The 22,773-nt window shown below is 49.9% G+C and overlaps 1 protein-coding gene and 1 long non-coding RNA gene across 2 annotated transcripts in view; one reads left to right on the top strand and one right to left on the bottom strand.

The window, feature by feature from the left end:
- The window catches only part of TET3 (tet methylcytosine dioxygenase 3), a 123,252-nt gene extending 117,468 nt beyond the window's left edge, over positions 1 to 5,784 (bottom strand). Inside the window, exon 1 of the mRNA XM_025353972.1 lies at positions 5,482 to 5,784. Within this exon, the coding sequence (XP_025209757.1) occupies positions 5,482 to 5,784 (303 nt within the window). The remainder of the gene's footprint in view (positions 1 to 5,481) is intronic.
- A 122-nt stretch (positions 5,785 to 5,906) lies between these two features.
- Positions 5,907 to 6,566, top strand: LOC112605409. The gene is made up of 2 exons (XR_003115410.1): positions 5,907 to 6,072; positions 6,180 to 6,566. It is a non-coding gene; the product is annotated as an uncharacterized LOC112605409 (long non-coding RNA).
- The last annotated feature ends 16,207 nt before the right edge of the window (positions 6,567 to 22,773 follow it).

Here is a 22,773-nt window from a genome sequence, read left to right as displayed (position 1 = left end):
GGCAAAATAGCGAGACCCCGTCTCTATTTAAGAAAACAATAAGGGCCGGACGCAATGGCTCATGCCTGTAATCCCAGCCTTTGGGAGGCCAAGGTGGGCAGATCACCTGAGGTCAGGAGTTCAACGCCAGCCTGGCCAACACGGTGAAACCCTGTCTCTACTAAAAATACAAAAATTAGCCAGGCGTGATGGCACATGCCTGTAATCCCAGCTACTCAGGAGGCTGAGGCAGGAGAATCGCTTGAACTGGGAAGGTGGAGGTTGCAGTGAGCCAAGATCACGCCATGGCAGTCCAGCCTGGGCAATAGAGCGAGACTCCGTCTCAAAAAAAAAAGAAAGAAAAAAAGATTGTGATTCTGCGAGCACATCTGCAGGTGTTCCGTAGGAAGCGAATGACTCAGACTCAGGTAGGGTAACTGGCTGGCTCTGTTTTCCCCAGGTTATATCTTCTGACACCACAGGGACCCAGTGTCTGTCCACTCTCTCCATCCCTAGAAAGTTGTAAGCCTACCTCTTCCTTCTCACTCTTGTTAGAACCTTATACAAAACATTATCATCAGCATTTTCCAACAGCTTTAGCACATTCTAGCCACTGGACTCCCTGATGCTCCTCTAAGGGCTTAGACCACACTCCTAACTCTGCTTCAGTGCCATGTCTCCACTTTCCACATAATGTGCTTGGCCTTTCACCCCCTCACTCACTAGAGAACAGCCCATACAGCCACACAGATGGCTCAGTCCTTCCCCAGTCCCACCAACACCTTTCTCCTGAAGCTATCATTCATGACTATTCTACCAGCGTTTCCTTTTTTTTTTTTTTTTTTTTTTTTTGAGACAGAGTTTCACTCTTGTTGCCCAGGCTGGAGTGCAATGACGCAATTTCAGCTCACTGCAACCTCCGCCTCCCGGATTCAAGGTATTCTCCTGCCTCAGCTTCCCGAGGAGCTGGGATTACAGGCACCCGCCACCACGCCTGGTTAATTTTGTATTTTTAATAGAGACGGGGTTTCTCCATGTTGGTCAGGCTGGTCTCGAATTCCTGACCTCAGGTGATCTGCCTGCCTTGGCCTCCCAAAGTGCTGGGATTACAAGCATGAGCCACCATGCCCAGCCAGATTTTGCTTTTTAACAAGCAATTCTATCCCTCCAGCTAATTTTCATTTAGAATCCGTGGCCAGTGGGGTTAAAAAATGCTTGCATTTGAAAGATGATATTCTAAAGACTATGGTAAATACTCCTCCCTGCCCAACCTCTCAAGCTTGACAAATGCTCAGATGGGGTCCCTTTCTCTAAAGATTCTCATCACTTCCACTTCTCTAGTCAATTCTCCCTTTGATGCCGAGACCAGCCTGAATGCATTCCTCTCCACAGCCTCCATCTTCAGGATGGGCAAGGATTAACCAGGTGTTCTGATATTGTTGAAAGATTCCCAATTCCAAGTTATCTTGACTCAAATCTGGCAGAGATCTGTTTCAAGCTGTAAATCCACTTGGCTGAGGGCTAGAAAGTATTCTCATAACCTATATCTTTCCATTTCTCTCGTTTTCACCCATAATATCCTCAGTCATGCTTTCAAACTTATGCATACATTTTTCTATGCATTTTTTAAGGTCATTCTCCTGCTCTAACAGTTATTTACTTCCCTCACCCATGGGCAATTTTTCAGTCAGGCCTAGGACCACAGTGACTCCTTGATGTCTAGCCTCCTCCCCCAGCACAGAGGTTGGCAAACTCCTCCCTCCCTCTGCCTGGCTCCGCGGTTCTGCCCCACGGTTCTGCCCCACAGTTCTTCTATGAGCAAGTGAGGGGAATGCCTTGAGATAAATGCTTAATTTGTATTGCATCTGGAGTCGTACGCAGGCTGGAGTGCAGTGGCTCGAATATGGCCCACTGTGGGCTCAGGCGATTCTCCCACCTCAGTCTTTCCAGGAGCTAGGACTACAGGCACATGCCACCATGCCTGGCTAATTTTTCTTTTTTTAAGCAATGGGGTCTTGCTACATTGCCCAGGCTGGTCTTAAGTGATCCTCCTGCTTCAGCCTCCCAAAGCTCTGGGATTACAGAAGTAAGCCACCACACCTAGCCCTTGTATTGCATCTTTACAGCTTGAAGACTAATGCACAGTTGTTTATTTATAAAGATTCATCCTTTTCTACATGTTTAGGAATGTTTTGTCATCATGCATTGATTACCTACTATGTGCCAGACATTATGCATATTTTATCTCATTTAATCCTCATGACAACCCTACAAAGAAGGGTTACTCCCATCTTACAATTGAGAAAATGGACACAGAAGGGATGGAGCACTGGTTGCCCAAGAGAGGAAGGGCACAGCACTTACTCTGGGTTCTGAGCCCTACCTAGTGTGCTTCCATAGTCACCAAACCCTACTTTTCTAATCAGTCATCTTCATTGTCCTACCAAGCCACCACTCGGGTAAAAAGAATATGAAATCAAACAGCCTCCTCTAAATTCTTCCTGGAATAGGAAGGAAGACCACAGCTACTACCAACCTGCCCCAACCTCACATTAGGACCCAGAGAAGTAGTCACCTCCCCCTAAGGCAGGAAGGCCCATCCCTGGGGGGAGCCTGTCTTTAGTCCTAAAATGGTGAACTTCTTTTCTGAGGGATTCCCCTGCACCCTTCCTCCCCAGCCACAAAGCCCAGAGAAAAAGAGTGAGGAGCAGGGAAGGAAGATGGAAAACCCAAGATAATCTCCTCCTTACAGGATGATATAAAGTAACTGTAGGCAGACAGTTCAAAGGAAGCCCTAAAGGCAACTAGGAGAGATGGAGACAGAAGGGAAGTAAGGAAGAGCTCCCAGAAGAGTACAGTGCTCTCACAGAGGAGGAAGTGCCACGCAGCAGGAATGCAGGTAGATGGTCTGATGTCCGAGAGGCTCCTAGGATACTGCGTCCCACCCCACCTGAACAGTCATGGCCAAAACAACCTCCCCAATCTTGGAACATGTTCCCTCTGCCACACGGCTGCTAAGATCCAATGGTTATGGTCCCAGCAGTCCCCAGTATCTGCTAAATGCTGGGCTGGTCTTAGGGTCTCATCCACTCTGGCAGTCTCTCGGGCACCTCTCAGCTTTTCAATTATGACAGAGATATGCCCGTTAAATGCAGTATACCCTAGACAGTGACTCTCTGGCATTCAGCTTTCATGGACCAAAAAATTTAAAAAAACCTTTTTTTTTCAGAGAGAGGCACTGGTTACCATTTTGTATTTTACCAAAGACTTAAAAAAAAAAAAAAAAAAGTCTACTTTCTATCACACCTTCATAAAGCACATTTTAAGAAAGCATATTTTAAACATCGAGAAGTAGAAAAGAACCTATCATTACAAAAAAAGTACCGCTCTTTAAGTCACAGAAAGTTAGCTTTATGAAAAAAACTCATTCCACCGTCCCCTTTTGTTTCTCTAGAAACACAGAACTCTACTGATCCACAGATCAGCATGTAGACCCTCTGTCCTCAGACACCCAAGGCCGTCCAGCCTCACCTTACCTGACCCTGGAGCTTAGAGAGGTAGTTGGCCAGGGTAAGGTCAATAGGGATGCAGGCATCTCTCAGCAGGGTTGTCTCTAAGCCTCAGCCACCCCAGATCCATGATATCTTAACCAAGACCACCCGGCAGCCTGGGCCGACAGCTTACACACAGGATGACAAGGCCCTGGCCTCACTCCCAGCCCCTTTCACTCAGGTATGTTCTGTTGTTGCCAAAAGCAGCACTTCAACTTAGTTCACAAGGGCCACTGCTTCCAAGAACATCTAGCCCAGGAAGCTGAGCATCCTCATCCCTCCGGTTTAATTATGGGAGGAACTGAGCAAGACAATGGGGGCTGGGGAAGAAAAGCAATGCTAGAAGCAAGGGCGCAAAGGAATCAAGCTTTACAAAGTAGACTAAGCAGCTCCTCCCTACACCAAAGCACCAGCTCTTACATCCAGAAGTAAAGCCTCCCCCACTTCATACCACCCTGCTTTCAGTAGCGACCCATGTGGCACTGGGCCAGCAGGACCATAATTACCCCCAACACCAGCAACAGAGAAGTCTCCCAGGCTGGGGCTGGGGGCTGCATATGTGATCCAGATGTCTGCTTTAACAAGAGACAGGGGAAACAGGGCCCTGTGTCTGCAGTCCTTGGGTCAGGACATACAGCTTCCACAGGGCACCGACAAGACAAGGTGAGAAGGGGCAGAAATATCCAGCAACCCCACCTCCCTGTTTTCAACACTTGAATCTTTCTTCCTAGCCACGGGACCAGTCCCACCAGCTCGCTGTGCGGCTCTGCACTCAGCGGTCAGGGAAACCCTGAGCACGAGCCGCCAGCGCAACAAAGTCACAGGGACCCGAGTCCTCAGAAGCAAGCAGCTCCCAGCCCAGTTGGAAGGGACTTTGAAAGACATCAAGTACAACTCCTCCACTTCCCCCAAGGAAAAGACAGTCCCAGAGAAGGGGCCCGAGTTGTCTGGACCCTTGGACAAATGAGTGGCAGAGCCAGGGGGAGCTCGAAGACAGCACAGGCCTCCATCTCTGTCCAGCGCCAGTTCCACTGCCTGGAGCGACCTCAGCGGCTACACCGCTCCTCCTAAGCTGCTCAACTTCGCTCAGCCCTACTTCTGCCAACTCTCTGCTGTCTCGGCTGTCACCAACCTCAAGCCGGCAGTCCGCCACTAAAATGGGAGGGAAAGATGGCCAATGCAAGGTCACCGTCTCTTCCTTGCCTTCTCACCCTGCCTGCTCTCATCCCAAATCTCCTTCCCTTCTCCACCTTACTACCCCCAAATAAAGGGTGTACACCTCCCTGGGGTTGATAGTGTCTCAAAAGCATGTCATCCATTCATGCAATTAGTATCTGAGTGCCTACTACCTGCCAAGGAACTGTGCCAAGTCCTGAGAACACAGAAATAAAGTTTTTGACTGCAAGAAGAACTAAGATAGGAGAACCCAAATCATCAGTCTGTCATTAGATTCCCAAACGGTTTCAACTGGCTCTCTGGCCATCTGAGAAAAACCATGAAAGAAACATCCCACTCCATCAGGGCAGCATAAAACCACCCCGTCAATCCAAAACTTTGTCTCCAAATCCATCAGCCTCCATCCCTTATCTTACACTATCAAAGCCCAAGTCATCCAAGCATTAGCATGAGCTTGAAATACAACATTTGAGGCTTCAAGCAGCAGGACAAGAAACTTCTAGAGGTAAAGGTAGACATCACAGTGCCGCATCAAATGCAAACATCAGAGATTAGGGTGCCTGCTCAGATCCCCCTTCTACCCAGTTACTCTCATACAAATTGTCAGCCCTGCAAAGTAGCCCAAACATGTCAGTTACACTCCTACTTAAAGTTGGACCAAGAGAATCAGAAATGAGAGAATGGATTCAACTGGACGAGCCTTGCTTGAACAACACCCCCGTGATCACCGTGCCCTCAAGGAAGGGACAGGGTAGCCTAGCAAGGGCCAGCTTACCTCCTTGAGAAGCCCCACTTTTTTCTTCAGCACCTCACATTTTCGCAGTTTGCAGATCTGGTGCGTGCGGCGGTTGGTACAGCTAGTGCAAGCCCCACAGTTTTCCAGCCGCCGACAGGGCTCACAAGTACCACACCGTTTCCGTTTCTTCCGGCCATCTCCACCCCCTCGGAGTTGGGACTCACTCCCAGCCATAGAGAGCTCAGGCCCCGGGAAGCCCCCTACCATCACCTGGCCCTGAGGGAAGTCATAAAGGCCTGGCAGGTCCGGCTGGACGGCCAGGGGCACCTGAAACTGGCTCATGATGCTGCCAGAGGTGGGGGCATAGGTGCTGGGGCAGAACCACAGTCCAGTTTCCCGCCACCTCCAAAGGCCACCAACAGGTCCTTCTCGCCTAGAACAGCCAAGAATCACAAGGATGAAGGCAAGTGGCTTCAGTCTCGTGGATGGATGCCTCTTCTCAACCCCTCTTCACCTCCTCTGCAGCAGTCTGATCGGGCTCCGTAGGGGGCCACTCTCCCACCTGCTGGGGCCCGGGATCTGGGGAAGGACACCAGCAGCAGTCCCCAGAAAAGGGATCATCTTGGCCCGGTGGGTTCTTCACCCTCACCCACCCTGGACCCAGGCATGAGGTGAGCAGGTAGGGTGTGGTGGGGGCAGAGCTGAGTGAGCAGTTTCTCCTGGTATTTTTCCTCCAGGGTCTGGACGCTGGAGAAGGCAGTGCTGCCTGAAAAAGACAGAAAGGGGAAGCGCATCACTCGGAGCTCAGGGACAACTTTCACGTGTCACTTCTTCCTGCTTCTGGGAAGAGAAAATGGGGGAAGAGATGGGGCTTGCTCAAATGAGGTCCTGCCCAGAACCTCAGGCAGGACGCACCCAGCACCCACTCCCTATCTGAGGGAGGCAGCCCTGGACTACGAATTCAGGGGGGTGGTCAAGGTGAGATTTCTAAGAAAGTTGCCCTCCTCCCATCCCCCACGGGCTGGTGAGAGTTTCACCAAAATTCCCCCACACACCCTGGCTGGAGGCCGCCGGGCCCTCCCTCAGGGAGCTGAGCTTTCAAAATAAAGTTTGCTGAGAGCCTCGCTCCGCGGGACTGCCCCGGCGCCCCCGGCACGGAAGCGGCCTGGAGGTGGGGGCGCGCCCGGGGCAGCCCGCGCGCGCGGCGCCCGCCGCCCGAGCGCAGCCCGCCAGCCCGACTGGGGAGGGCGGCCCGCGCCGCCGAGGGGCGCGGGGAGGGGGGCGCGCTCGAGCCGCGGGCCGGGCCGCGCGCGCGCCGCCGCTCGGGCTCCTTTGTTCTGGGGCCTCCGCCACTGGGCTCTGGCGGCTTCGCAGCCCCCCCCCCCCCCCCCCCCCCCCCCCCCGGCTCCACCGCACAGCGCCCCGCAGCACCCCAGTCCGGCCCCCTGCACCGGAGGAGCGGCCCCCCGCCGGCTCCGGGCCGCCCCCTCCCCCTCCCCCGGGCCGGGCCCCCAGCGCCTCCCGCCGCCCCTCCCCCACTCCGGAGCCGGAAAGGCACCGACTGCACCGACCTGCCCGCCGCCTCCGGGGCGGAGCGCACAAAGGGGCAAAGTTTCCCGGCCCGCGCCGCCGCCGCCACCACCGTCGCGGCCGCCGCCGCCGCCGCCTGGGGCGCCCGCCTCCCGGAGCGCCCGGCCCGACCGAGCTCGGCGCGCGGAGCCCCCCGCCCGGGCCGAGGAGGGGACGGCGCAGGAGGAAGGAAGAGGCAGCGGCGGCCGCGGCGGCAGCAGCAGCAGCAATGAAGGCGTCCGCGGGACTCCCCGCCCCCCGCGCACCGCGGCACGTGCTCGCCCGGGGACTCCCCCGCCCGGGAGGGCGCACACGTGCGGCCCCGGCGAGCCCCGCCGGCCTTGCCGAGCCCCGGGCCGGGCGAGAGGGGGGTGTTTCCCGCGGAGGGGAGGGGTCGGGCGGGCGGCCTGCGAGCGGCTTGGGGCAGGCTCCGGCCCGGCCGCCGCTTCTCTGCACCTGCAGTGGCTCCCACCCACGCGGTCGGCCCTCCCGGGACACGGCCGCCCCCTTCGGGCTGGCCACCCTCGCCCTCCGGCGGGGCTGCAGCCCGGGCCGGCGAGGCGGGGTGGGGCACGCGGACCTTCCAACCTAGGCCCTCGGCCGAGCCGCGCTCGGTGTCCCCACTTCCTGCCACTCCCTGCGGGCCAGATCGGTCCGGGACGGCCCCGGCGCTCCTGGGAGGCCTGAGCGCCGGGCCCGACTGACCCCCCTGTCTCAGCTGCTGCTGGCTCATTCCGAGGCAGGACAATGGGGGACATCGCGCGTTTGCGTACCGAGTCAGCCTGGCCGGCAAGAAGGGGTTGCTCGGGGGCAGAGGCTAAGGGCACCCTCGCAGGGGTCACGGCCGAATGCCCTGTCCAGATGGACCCCACGGCCCTGCCATCGCCAGCCTCCCCCGCGCCGCGCTCGGCTCTTTCGCGTCGAAAACAAAGACTAATCCGATACCCCCGCCCTGCCTCCCGGAGGAGGGGGAACGGGCGCGTCGCGGAGGGTAACTGAGGAGGACAGCGTTCAGGAGGGGCTCGGACAGCCTCGAGGGGGCCGTGGCGCGACTGAGCCCTAAAACCCGGCGCAGACACTTTGAAGAGTCACCCTGGGCTATGTTCCAGGCAGGGGGTAAGGGGCAAGGCTCAGGAATATTTCCAAGTTGCCAAACTGCCCGTTCTCTGTGCTGCTTTTTTCCCTCACCTGTTGTGCAGGCCAAGTTGAAATTCCAGGTTAGATTAATTCAGCCCCACCCATCTGGCCTGACTGCCAGGCTGGTGCCTGCAACTGCTTTCCACCTACCTGGGTTGCAGGGGAGCAGGGTGGGTCTCTGACACACACGCGCATACACACTTGGGCGAGTCCTGGCAGAAACAGCCACAGGACGGACTGGCCTGACCAGTTTGGGCGGTGCTCACGGAACCAGGTACCTGGCAGGCGTCGCCGACCGGCTGCAGCTAACAACTCAGCCAGAACTGGAAAATGAGCATTCGGCCGGCTATTTAGAAAGAAAGAAAAAAAAGTAACTGATCTAAAGTAGCGCTGTCCAGAAAGAAAGCCCTAGGCGGTAAAGCAGCCCGGGTTCTGTCTGGAACTTCCCTCTGATTTTGACAGCCTGCTCCAGGGTCCAGGTTGTCAGAGAGGGAGTGCCTGGGGGTGAACATGGCTGCAATATCTGCTTCCTACCATGGCCTTTGGGAGGAATGAAGAGTTTCTGTTAAGGGTGGTAAGACTAGAACCGAGACGAAAAACCAAGGGAGTGTAATTTTCAAACAGGGGAACAGGTTGTAGAGTCGTAATTGTTTTTGATATATTTTTAATAAGTAACTTTTAATAAAAAATGCATATAACGAAAACGTGGAAAATACAGATACTAGAGGGGAAAAATCACCAAATTACAACCATATTTAACCATTTGCTACATTTCCTTGTAGCCTTTCCTATTTGTGGATTTACTCACACTAAGTATACAATTTGCCATCCTCTTTTAACTTAACATTGTACCATAGGCATTTCCCTATTTGGTATACAGTTTTCAGAAAGTGTGACAGTGAGGTGAAGAAGATGGCTCAGGAGCCAGAGAACTCTGGCTTCCAAACCTGAATCTGCCACTTATAACAGTGTGACCTTGGACTAGGTACTCCATCTTCGAGGGAATCCAAGTAAAGGACTTAATATAGGGCTCAATGAATGACAACAACTAATATTATTTAATCCATATGACAACCTTGTGAGGTAGGTACTATCATCAAACCCATTTTATGGATAAGAAAACATTAAATAACTTGCCCAAGATCACTCAGCTAGTAAGTTGTGGACTTTCCGAGGAGCCCAGCAGCCGTCCTCTGGTATTCTGTCTGGGTAAATGGCACCAGCAAGTTACTGTGTCATTTACTCTTCACCAGCAATCTATGAGAGGGTCATTTCATAAAGCCCTCTCGTTTAGGTAACTGGGTGAATGCTGGTGCCATTCACCATGACAAAATGCAAAAGGAAGGATGCCTGGGAATGCGGACATCCGTGTGGAGGTGAGTGTGCAACTGAGGGGGTGAGGCCTGCGCTTGAAAGAGATTTGGGCCCCATCAGCGAGCAGACAGCGAGGCCTCAGGTGTGGAGGAGCTCATCGGGGGTGGACATGGGAGTGCGAGGAAAAGGCTGCCAGGACAGAGCCCCAGAGAATACCAGCCCATGAGGGACAGGAGCTGAGAAGGGGCCACCAGAGAGGTTGGAGGGAACCCAGCCAGGCTAGAGAGCTGCCTGTCAAATCTTCCCAGCCTCTGGAACCTTACACTTCGGTAGTCCTGTTGCTCATTCGTTCTGTCTGGGGAAAACCCTTCCCACCCCACCCGTTCTCAGCTACCCCTTGTACCTGCCAAATTCCCACTCATCCTGCAAGTCATAAGTGCCAGTTCTTCCATGAAACCTTCTCCAGCTGCTCAGACGATTCCAGAGCCCCACCTACTCTCCCTCCACAGAAGTTTGACTCTCCCTCCCTAGGAACAGTTATCTCATCATCGCTGGGCACTGGAATGGTTTGCATGTTTCCTTCCCAGTTACTACGAACTCCTGGAGGGCTAGCACGCTGGCTTTCACCTCATAACCCTAGACCTAGCACCCAACCACTGTGTTGAATGAAGAGATGAGGTGAGTAGAACCTGATGAATGACAGACCTCAATAACACTGAAGACCCATAGGCTTCCATAGGCTTCTTTCCTGCCTGCTTTACGACTTGCACAAACTGGTCAGGGGCGCCCAAGATAAAACAGCCTAAATTCCTCAGGTCCTGCCTTCTGGTTCTCCAGTCTCCTGGGCTGCTGCGGCTATTCCCTATTCACGCTGCGCTCAGGGCAGGAGAGCAGTGGGGGTGTGCGTGGGGATGGGGCGAGCCCCTCTCTCCTGGGGCTGCATTAGCCTAGACTCAGTGGTTCCTCGAAGAGAGCTCCAGCACTGGCAGCATCACCATCTCCTGGGAACTGGCTAGAAATGCAAGCTCTCGGCCCCATCCTAACCCCACTGAATCAGAAACTCTGGGGGCAGGCCCAGCAATCTGTTTTAATTAGCCCATCAGGTGATGTCAAGTTAGAGCAGCACTGGACTACTGCAAGCGGGGGAGAAGCAAGTTCAGCACCCAGGCAGAGACCTTGATTAGGCCCCGAGGCGCATAGAGTAGACAAAGGGAGAGAGGCTCCTTTTAGGAGCGGGTTTGGTGGGAGCCACCCCAAGCGGCCAAGGGCGGAGCCTCTTTTAGGCGACTGCTCCTGCGAGGTCAGAGCCGGGCTGTGCTGCTGCCCCCAGGACTAGAAAGGGAAATCTCCTTGCTAGAGGAGGAAGCCCTAAGGACTCAAGGGATGATGGGGTGGCAGGGGCATTTCCCTGGATGCCTGGAGCATGGAGGGAGGGCTGTGAAATAAGGAGCCTTTCCTACCCCATAAATGAGCTGAAGTTAATTCTGCACGGGGAAGAAAAGGGGCAGGAAGCATTATTGGATGTGCAAGCCTGTGTTTCTTCAGAAGTTAACACATGGAACTAACGCTGTTGGATGCTGCTGAACTCTCAGATGATTGATGTGACTAACCTCCTCTGAGGTACTTGACCTGTCTCCTCTTCAGCTAAAACGTAATTTGTCCTTATTTAAGAATGAGATTTGTGTATGGCGACCTTTTACAGAAATGTAAATACATCCCGATATCCATACCTGGGCTTGGTTTTAAAGACTGAAGGTATTGGGAGGTTTATTTGATTTTGGATGTGTTCCTTCTTTGGTCATGTATTGGCTAACCGTATTATCAACTAATATTTGCATAGATCTTTCCCTTTTCAAAGCACTTCCACACACATCCTTCTGTCTGCACAGAGTGGCAAATACAACAAATGTGCAAATGTTAACTTTCCTTATCTATGACATAGTTTTTATTATCATCACTATTTTACAGATAAGAGAACTGGGGCTCAGTGAGGTAATTTGTCCAAGGTCATTCACTACTACATGGCAGAATCAGGCCTACAATCCAGGACCTCTAAAATTAGCCCACAAATGCTAGAGCTGATACTGGGCAGAAACTGGCATTTTGCTCTCGGGAAAGGGGAGGTTCATTAGTGGGTTGCCTGTGGACCTGCATTGGTGAGTGTGAACATGTAGGATATCTATGCTATGTGTTTTTGGGTTTTTTGTTTTGTTTTTTGGTTTTTTTTTTTTCTTTGAGACGGAGTCTCACTCTTGTCACCCAGGCTGGAGTGCAGTGGCACCTTCCGGGCTCACTGTAACCTCTATCGCCCAGATTCAAATGATTCTCCTGCATCTGCCTCGAGTAGCTGGGATTACAGGCACCTGCCACCGCGCCCCGCTAATTTTTGTAGTTTTAGTAGAGATGGGGTTTCACCATCTTGGCCAGGCTGGTCTTGAACTCCTGACCTTGTGATCCACCGCCTCGACCTCACAAAGTGCTGGGATTACATGTGTGAGCCACCGTGCCCAGCTGCTATGTTTTTAAGTAGCCCTGCAAATGTTCTCATGTTTTATAGCTAGTTTTGTGACTGCATTTTGAATTTAGGTTGATTCAAATAGGCTTCATTACTTGCAAGGAGAATGCAAGGATACCCATCATAATGGAAGGAATACCTAACAGGGATAAAGGCCTTGGTGCCCCTGAGCCTTGGTTGACAGGGTGTATCAGTCAGGATCAGTTAGATTGTGCTGGAGTAATAGACAATCCCCAAATCTCAGTGGCTTAACATAACAAAAGTGTATTTCTCAATCACGAAACGTGTCCATTATGAGTCATTAGGAGCTCTATTTCCCGTAGTCACTCAGGCATCCAGGCTGCTGCAACTGGACATGCATCTCCTCAACCCTGAAGGCAGGAAACAAGAATGGGGCAAATCTAGCACTGGCTCTTAAAGCTTTTACCTGGAAGTGACACATATCACTCCCTGCTGTCATCTCACTGGCCAAAGAAAGTTACAAGGGGGCAGGGAAGTGCAATAAGTACAATCCTGCTATGTGCAGGAAGGATAAGCGGAAGTATTTGGTTAACAGCACTAACACACAGAGAGTGTATGTGAATGTGTGGTGAATGTATATGTGTATATTTGAGGTATGTGCAATTACACATACTGCCCATTTCCAGAGCATTCCTCCCTCCTGGCAACACATGTTAGAGATTCCTACTGTAAAGGACTGTCATTCCTTGCACTAGAGCAGGTTAAGAGATTTTAACTAAAGTGAAAAAAAGTGGGAGTTGAAGGAAACATGGTAGAAGAGGTGAGTGGCTGTGGGACAAATTCAGTAGAAATTCGTTTGTAAATAGAGAAAGAAATCCAGTAAAGGAAGGTACTCAGGGTGTATGTGACACAAGGAGCCTGCCTACTAAAGGAAACTTCTAAAACAGCATAGCTTTAGCAGAGGCGTTTCCTGCCGCCTTGCCATTAACTCTCACTCATCCTTTCTGGTTAAACTCAGGTGACACTTCAGGAAGCCTTTGATAATCTCTTGAGATTGGGTAAGGGGCCCACCAATCAGATCACAGGCATGCCTGGGTCTGTCCTATCCCCTCAGCTGTGGACAAGGACCACATCTTACTCAGTGCCGGCTGCTATATAGAGAATGCATTAGAGGAGGGTGTCAGAATAGAGGCAGAGAGAGCAGAAACCTAAGTGAGAAAACAAAAATGATGGTCTCCATTAGGGTAGTGGTGGTGGGGAGGGAGAGAGGTATCAAGAAAGATTTACGAAGTCAAATCCACAAGACAAGGGCATAGGAAGGGAGGTTTCTGGAAGAACAACAGGGTAGATGGTAGTGCCAGGGGGCCCAGAGAAGGTGCAGGTTGATGAATGAGGTCAGCAAGAACACATCCCATTTGAGGTCCATTTTGACAGTGCCCACAGAGAGACCCAGGAGCAGCCCCTGTCACAGCCTGAGATTCCGGTGGGGAAAACCAGGTCCTATGAGCTGCCTCTTGGTTAAACTCCAACATCAGATCAAGGTTAGTATTTTCTTGTTTAAAAAAATATCAGGCTGGGCCTGGTGGCCCATGCCTATAATCCCAGCACTTTGAAAGGCCAAGGCAGTCGAATCACTTGTGCTCAGGAGTTCAAAACCAGCTTGGGCAATATAGTGAGACCTCAACTTTACAAAAAATATTAGCCAGTGCAGTGATGCACACTGACGTGAGAGGATCACTTAAGCCCAGGAGGCTGAGGCTGTCAGTGAGCCAAAATTGTGCCACTGCACTCCAGTCTGGGCAACAGAGTAAGACCCTGTCTTAAAAAAAAAAAAAAGGCCGGGTGCGGTGGCTCACGCCTGTAATCCCAGCACTTTGGGAGGCCGAGGCAGGTGGATCACAAGGTCAGGAGATTGAGACCATCCTGGCTAACATGGTGAAACCCCCAGCTCTACTAAAAATACAAAAAATTAGCCAGGCGCAGTGGTGGATGCCTGTAGTCCCAGCTACTCAGGAGGCTGAGGCAGGAGAATGGCGTGAACCTGGGAGGCAGAGCTTGCAGTGAGCTGAGATAGCGCCACTGCACTCCAGCCCGGGCGACAGAGCTAGACTGCCTCTCAAAAAAAAAAAAAAAAGACACTAAAAAATATATATATGTGTGTGTTGGGGGAGGGGGAAACACAGAAAATACACATAGTATAAAAGTGGTGAAATTCCTGAACTACACATCATAGGAATCCATTCAGAACAGTGCTTTATAGAAAGGGCTGAGCATCCCTGAAAGATTGGTTCAACTTCAATTGGCTTGTCTCCTGATCTTGTTTCCATGTGTTGCTTCTTTCCCATCTCCTGCTAAGTAGGAGCCTGCTTGTCCCATTTGAGACTTGAACATGATATCAACCCCTTTCATCTTCGAGGCTTCCCTTCTTCATATCCTTTTGTGGGTAAGGATTGAGCCCCATTTGTAGGTGCTTGACAGTGCTGGGGCACCCATCCTCAGAGATCCTGTTCTTTCCACTTGGACGTTGTGCTCCTCTCCCCCAGGATGTCTTCCCCATTCCCCATGCACGGAGATGCTCCCACTGGTTCCTCGGGTTCCATTTTCAGCTCCTCCGTGTACCAGTTTTTGACTGTAGGTGAGGTAATTCCCCCTTCCTGGCCTCCTTCCAATCTCTAAAGATGGGACTCATGATACCTTCTAAGCAGACTCCTTTGCAGGGGATCGAATGAGTCAACCTATAGCAAAGTCCTGCCTCAGACCTTGGTGGACAGTAGGCACTCAAACTGTCCTATACTTTCATTTCCATTCAGTCCCCTGATTCTTCCTGCCACTTATCAGAGAAATGGTCTTACCCTAGTCTAGCCATATGTAACCATGACAACCAGAGTTAAACTATATACAATAATCAATGCAGACATTATGTATTACAGAAGGTCATTGGATATAATGGCATTCAGGTGCCCAGGATGAGGTTTGCTATTAAGTAGGAGCACCTATCCAGCCTCCCCAGGTGGAGACAGTTTGCGAAGTGCCTCCCTTGTTCTCTCTCTGCCTCCATATTCAATCAACACTAGGTAGTCCTACCAGCTCCAGACTAAACTGTCCTGAACTGGTACCCTTTCTCAGGCTTCCTGCCCTCCCCTTTTCAGCCTGCCTCCCTTCCCCTCAATCTGTGGTCTCCCCTCTCACAGACACGGATTTCATTGCCGTTGATTCAGACCTCCTGGGCGTGGGCAGGCAGGGTCCTGGAATTTAGATGATGAGGTGTCTGGGCCATCCTGTAGCCAGCCAGGAATAAAAGTTTCAAACTCCTGCTACTCAAAGTGTGGTTAGTCTGTGGGCTTGCAGCAGCAGTACCACTGAGAGTTTCTATAAGTGCACTATCTCAACAGGCCTCAGAGCTAGTGAATCAGAGTTTGTTTTTATTTTCCCTCAAGAGACAGGGTCTTACTCTCTTGCCCGGGGTGGAGTGCAGTGGCCTGATCATAGTTCACTGCAGGCTTCAACTCCTGGACTCAACTGATCCTCCTGCCTCAGCCTCCTCAGTAGCTGGGACTACAAATATGTGCTACTCACCCTGGACTAATTTTTAATTTTTTTTGTAGAGACAGGGTCTCACTATGTTGCCCAGACCAGTCTCAAACTCCTGGCCTCAAACCATCCTCCCACATCAGCCTCCCCAACTGTTGGGATTATAGGCATGAGCCACTGCACCTGGCCAGAATCTGCATTTTGACAAGACTTCCAGGTGATTCCTAGGCACCCTAATAATTAAGAAGCTCTGCTTTAGAATCCCTCAGAAGGTAGGGTTAGTTAGGGTAGAGATGAAAAAGGACACAGGCATCCCTCGTAGAGCTGGGAGAGGCCTTCTTGGAAATGCCTGCACTAATGGATCGAGTCATAAGGTGTTACACCACCATCATTCTGGGGAGATAAGCTGTATTCTCAACATTGTACTATTTATCTGCTAAACCAGGGAGGAATGTGATTAGCAGATGTCTCAGTCTTCTTGCCATTCTTTAGGACATCCACATGACACTCAGCCATCTCAAACCACATTAAAACTGAATTTTAACATCCAGCCTCTGGAAAACATAGTGAATCAAAAATCTGTAAGATACACCAGGCGCGGTGGCTCACGCCTGTAATCCCAGCACTTTGGGAAGCCGAGGCAGGCAGATCGCTTGAGGACAGAAGGTCGAGACCAACATGGTGAACCCCCTGGCCAACATGGTGAAACCCCATCTCTACTAAAAATGCCAAAAATTAGCTAGGTGTAGTGGTACGTGTCTGTAGTCCCAGCTACTCAGGAGGCTGAGGCACCAGAATTGCTTGAACCCAGGAGGCAAAAGTTGCAATGAGTCCAGATCGCACCAGTGCACTGCAGCCTGGGTGACAGAGCGAGACTCTGTCTCAAAAAATGCAAAACAAAACAACAATAACAACAACAACAAAAACCTGTAAGATAGAAAATAGGGTGTTAAAGACCGAAAGAGGCCAAAGGGGAACTGACAGATTGGCCACTCCAACAGGAGCATTCAGTGAACCAAAGGCTTGTGTGCGAGGTGCTGGTGGCCATTCAGATCCATAGACCCATGAGCAGCTTCATGGCTGCTAGAAAAAAAGAGGAAGAAGGACAATGAAGTGCAGGAAGCCTGGAAGCAACTCATGAGGTCTGGGTGAAGAGCTTAGGTTTGTAAGCACATGGCTGATCTGTGTAGAAAACGTAAATGCAGTGGTTTTTTGTTGTTGTTGTTTGTTTTTGTTTTTGAATGTCTCGGGGGCACAACAGGGAGGGTGCCCCTTGGCCATGAGAACCCTCTTTGAAGGTAAACAGGTAAATTCCTTTATGCAGCATGGTGCCAGGTCTGCTGCTTCCTGTGGGCACTCCTGGGACAAGGGCACCAACATTAAGACTGAGAGAAAAACCATAGGTTTAGGGTTGTCAGATTTAGCAAATAGAAACACAGGACTTCCAGTTGAATTTGAGTGTCAGATAAACAACAAATAATTTTTTAGTATACATATGTCCCAAATATTACATGCCAGAGTAGCCCTACTCAAGAGCAGAGCGGGTCCCCAAAGCACTCGACCAGGAGAAACTTGAGCTAAAGGAAAGTCTCTCCCCAGGGCTGAGAGAGCCCAGCGGTACTATCCTAAGACCCACCCTATTTTTGAAAACAGGATGGAAATGGGCTTTGTTAGTTTTGGGGTGGGGCAGTCTTTTGTGAGAGGCTATGCCATATTGTTTGCTTTGTAAAATGTTTTGCCCTGCAAAATGTTTTCTACATTATCCTGTATTGGGCAAGGTAGTTCAAGGAACATATACTATAAAAGTAATGTAGTTTTGATAATTCCAAGTCAGATTCCTATAGGAAATGGACAGTTTCTTAGTCCGGAACAATAAAATCCCGTGTAGCCAGATAAACTGCTTCTATATAACCAGGCATTTATTTATTGAGACCTGTGGAAGAAAATATTGGTAACTATTTACCTCATCAAGGAACATTTCTAAGCATAAAATCAATAAATCCTTTGTATGTCAAGAAACCAAATTAAATGATAAACTGAGGGAAAATATTTACAAGACAAATAAACAGGAAAGGTGTTATATAATTAGTAGGTAAGAAAAGATGGACACTTGAAAGGGAACAAAAAGGCAAAGGATGTGAACATTCACAAAAGAAGGAATACAAATGGCCAATAAAAACATAAAAAGTCCAGGCCCGATGTGGTGGCTCAAGCCTGTAATCCCAGCACTTTGGGACGCCTGTAATCCTAGCACTTTGGGAGGCCGAAGTGGTCAGATCACCTGAGGTCAGGCATTCGAGACCAGCCTGGCCAACATGGTGAAGCCCTGTCTCTACTAAAGAAAAATACAAAAATTAACCAGGCGTAGTGGTGCTCCCCTGTAATTCCAGCTACTCGGGAGGCTAAGGCTGCAGAACTGCCTGAGCCTGGGAGGCGGAGGTTGCAGTGAGCCAAGATTGTGCCACTGCACTCCAGCCTGGGCCACAGAGCAAGATTCCATCTGAAAAAAAATATATATATATATACCTTTTATATATACAAATATATATTATATATATAAACTTTATAAATAACTATAGCAAACTGGCAGATCACAAAATAAAAATACTCAGTTTTGCAAAGACTGTAAGGGTCTAAGTACAAGGATCATCTTGGAGGACTTATTTATGACAGCAAAAAAATAAAATAAATGTTCAACATTAAAGAATGATTAAGGCCAGGTCCATGGCTCACACCTGTAATCTCAACACTTTGGGAGGTCAAGGCCTGAGGATCACTTAAGCCCAGGAGTTTGAGACCAGTCTGGGCAACATAGGGAGACCCCATCTCTACGGAAAAAAAAAGAAAAAAAAAAAATTAGCTGGACATGGTGGGTGTGCCTGTGATCCCAGCTGCTCTGGAGGCTGAGGTGAGGATTGCTTGAGCTCAGGAAATTGAGGCTACAGTGAGTCATGATTGTGCCACTGCACTCCAGCCTGGGTGACAGAGCAAAATAGCAAAATACTGTCTCAAAAAAATTACATCAAATATACGTGAAGGGCCGGGCGCGGTGGCTCAAGCCTGTAATCCCAACACTTTGGGAGGCCGAGACGGGCGGATCACGAGGTCAGGAGATCGAGACCATCCTGGCGAACACGGTGAAACCCCGTCTCTACTAAAAAATACAAAAAACTAGCCGGGCGAGGCGGCGGGCGCCTGTAGTCCCAGCTACTCGGGAGGCTGAGGCAGGAGAATGGCGTAAACCCGGGGGGTGGAGCTTGCAGTGAGCTGAGATCCGGCCACTGCACTCCAGCCCGGGCGACAGAGCCAGACTCCGTCTCAAAAAAAAAAAAAAAAAAAAAAAAAAAAAAAAACAAATATACGTGAAGATTGGAAGCAAATATATCAAAATACAAACATTGGGTCTCTGGATTATTTTTGTTTTCTTCTTAATACCTTTTCTTCCCTAAAATTTCTACAACAAAGAGGTAGTAGCATTCCTGTCATTGAAAAATAGAAAATTATGTTTGAGAAAGAACACAAGTGGAACATCAATACCTTTAAGTAGGTCTTTGAGAGAGAAGGAAGTAAATTCTGATAATTCTCTAACAGAATGACCAAGACTTTTCGCAGTGGAATCACCTGGAGAACTTGAGGAATACCAATGTTAAGGCCCCCACTTCCAGAGATTCTGGTTGTATGGACCTGGTGCCCACCCCATGGGGTTTTTGGCAATGTCAGGTCATGCCCCAGGGCATGGGTACGCCAATGTGAAGCCAGGCTGGGAACCACTGCTTGCAGGAGTGATCAGGAGTTTTGGAGTTTAGGTCCCTGTGGCCTGTTGGAGGAGCGCTGCAGGAGGAACGGCAAGACCTGATTTCAAGCCTAGTAAGTGGTCCTTTAGGCACATAATTTAAGTGAATCTTTGTGTGTCTATCTGTAAAATGAGAATATTTAATGTCTACCACAAGAGTTGTGGCCTCGAGGAGAGGATAAATGAGGAAGTACTGTGTGAAATAGAAAGCATATACAAATGTCCTCTTGTTAGAACCTGGAAATTCAGACTCTAGCAATGACCTTTGATCAATGGAATATCCTTGACAGCACTGGGACAGATGCAAATAGGCAGGTTTGTTTCAAAACTGTCCATCTTATAATTTGATTTGATTTGCAGATCTTTTAGGCAGGTGCTGTCAAACGTGGATGCCTGGGGCAGTCCTAGCCAGAGGGCTCATGAGCAGGGGACAGCAGCCAATAGATCTGGGTTGGTTCAGATCATTTGGTCGTTCCTGCTTTGAAAAGCGACTGGCCTCCAGGAGTCAAAGCCTTGTTTTCCTGACAATGTGCCTTTGCGCTTTTAACAAACACACCAGAATGTCTACTTCCAAATAAATGTTCTTATCTAAATTATTTCCTTGTGAGGTTGTATTACCATAGCTTAAAATGTCTTGGGAATTCCTCATTTGAGATTGCCTTTTGTCTAAGCTACATTTTTTTTTTTCTGGGTATTTTCAATCAGTGAATTTATTCTCCATCCTCTGAAGAAGAGCTTAATTTTAGAAAGCAGCCAAAAATATCTTTCAGAACCAAACCTGGTGATTAAGGTGGTAGTCTAACCTAGGTAAGACATTTTATTTTTTAAGTAGAAAGGTCACTTGTAAGGTACGTGTGTATCTATCTTGCTACTCACTGTACTCAGTGCCTGACATACAGACACTCAGTGTGTCCTTGTGGAATGGTGAACAGAGCCTGGCTCTCCTGGGACCCACAAACTGGCTCCTAAGGCAACTCCGAAGAGGTTTTTGAGCAACACCAGCCTATTTGGCACTAATCATTCTTAGCCCGTATGTTGATTTGAATCAGTCTCTTTCCTTTATAAGTATTCTACCTCTATACCTTATGCGTTTGATCAAGGAGAAACTGTGGTAGTTCCTTCTACCTTACTGAGGCTAATGCTGGATTTAGTCTTCTAAAGCAACCACTAATCAGTGACGTTGGACAAATCCAGGCATTTTTGGAATTATTTTGCACGCCAACCCAAACCACAGAACATCTAAGCATGTGGCGGGTTAATAAGGACAATGCCTGAAACCCAACTCACTTTTTCACACAATGATTTCAAGATGCTGACATTAATCTTGACTTGCAAATTGACTAGCTGAGGTCCACACTTCCATGCCTTCATACATGTGAGGTGTGCAGAGTTAAGCAGCTCATAGGCAGGGCAGCAAGCACCGGCTTGAGTGTCAGGACACCTGGGCTATTCCAGCTCTGCTGCTAACTAGCTGTGTCTGCTTGGGAAAAACGTGTCTCACACACTCCCATCCGTACAAACACACCCTTAGTCCTTATTTATTTACTTACCTACACAATGATCTAGCACCATTAAAATCATCATTCTAAACTGAGAAAAGGCAGACAACAGTAGACACCCCACCGGCAAGGTCCTGCCCAAGTATTGGGGAGATTTGTGGAGCTGCAAAAACCAGTTTGAGGCCGGGCTCCGTGGCTCACGCCTGTAATCTCAGCACTTTGGGAGGCCGAGGCGGGTGGATCGCTTAAGGTCAGGAGTATGAGACCAGCCTGACCAATGTGATGAAACCCTGTCTCTACTAAAACTACAAAATTAGCTGGGTGTTGTGGCGCACGCCTGTAATCCCAGCTACGCTGGAGGCTGAGGTGGGAGAATCCCTTGAACCCGAGAGGAGGAGATTGCAGTGAGCCTAGATCGCACCACTGCACTCCAGCCTGGGTGAGAAAGCGAGACTCCATCTCAAAAAAACAAAACAAAACAAAACAAAAAGCCAACAACAACAACCGCCACAAAAAAACCCAGTTTGAGCAGAGAGAAAGTCTCTGCTTTGAAGGAGAAAAAAAGCCAAAGATGAAGCTCACTGCTCCTGGCACTGGAACTGAAGGGAACACGCAGGTCATCTGAGGTCAAGTTCAGGGCATGCAGCCAGCCACCAGGCGGGAAGGAAGCAGAGTGAATGCCTGCCTGGTCTCCCAGCCCTCCACCTTCTGAGCAGAAGTCCCACACTGGCCCCCTTTGCTGGGTCTCCCAAGGGACCTCAGAGACTCCTTCCAGACCCGGGCATTTGGGCTCTGGCCTCAAAGACACAGCCTACGTAGAAATGCTGAAAGAAACAGGTAAGAGAACAGTGTGAGTGACGGAGGCTTGGCTGGCCTGGCTTGTCTTTGCCAAGCACTCTATTTAAAACATTTGAGCATTTCTTGCCTGCTATTGCCCTCTACTCCAGCCTTGCGGTCTCCATGCCCAACCCCACCCCTCCACAGGCTCTTTTCTTAGCTCCCTGCCTTTGCTTATGGTGTTTACTCCAAATCACCCAGTCTTGCTCTAAAAATCCTACTTCACTTAATGCCCAGATCGAATGCATGTAATCCAAGAAGCTCCTTAGCTGGAAACAGCACTCATTTCGGTTCGCAGTGGTATCACACTTAGGGGCATGCGGTCTGATCCCATCAGGACCTCAACACACCCCACCCTTCACCATCCCATCCTGTGTATCCCTTCCTTTGCCCATGCTGCTCCCCTGCTTGGACCGTCCTTCCCGCCCTACCTGCCCAAATGGTCCTCACCTCACCCTTCAAGGCTCAGCTCAGCTGTACTCTGTGAAGCACTCTCCAGCTCTTTCTGTCTGTCCACTCACATGCACCTGCCACTTCGATTTACTGAGTGGCTACTCTACCTAGAAGTTTGTCTACAAGAGTTCTAATTCTTGGTACCACTTGAAAAGTAGTTGCAAAATTAGTTTCATTTTGAGATTTAAGGAAAACAGAAGCTCAGAGAGGCAAAGGAACTTGTCCAAGTCGCACTGCTGGTGAGTGGCCCCGCCAGGATTTGAACCCAGATTTGCGTGATGTCTAATCCCAAGTCCTCCATGTACTCCATGCTACTTATTCATTCGTAAGGCAGATATTTTAAGCAGGAGACTGTCAGGACCTTAAATATTGTCTTGCTTGCTTTCGAAGCAAGAACCTAAAGTATAGAGATGTTCAGTGACTTGCGCAAGGTGATACAGTTTCTCTCAGCCCCCTTCTCTGATTCCTCCCATGTGCTGGCTCTGGTGGCCAGGGAACTACCTATCACTGCAGAGGCTGTCCAGTACCAGGTAACATTTGTCTGGGGTCCCCAGTCATAAGCCATGGGGCACATACCTGCACTGCAAGCAGGGCCCCAAATTAGTCAAGAGAGAATGTTGCAACAAGCTCAGAGCCACAGGATATATTAGCACAATTGTATACAATGAAAAAATCCTAAACAGTGGCTTCAAAGTTTATAGCTTTCTGACCAGGCATGGTGG

The sequence above is a fragment of the Theropithecus gelada genome, chromosome 13, assembly GCF_003255815.1.
Source record: "Theropithecus gelada isolate Dixy chromosome 13, Tgel_1.0, whole genome shotgun sequence".
Taxonomy (NCBI): domain Eukaryota; kingdom Metazoa; phylum Chordata; class Mammalia; order Primates; family Cercopithecidae; genus Theropithecus; species Theropithecus gelada.
This window is presented reverse-complemented; position numbering and strand designations above follow the sequence as displayed.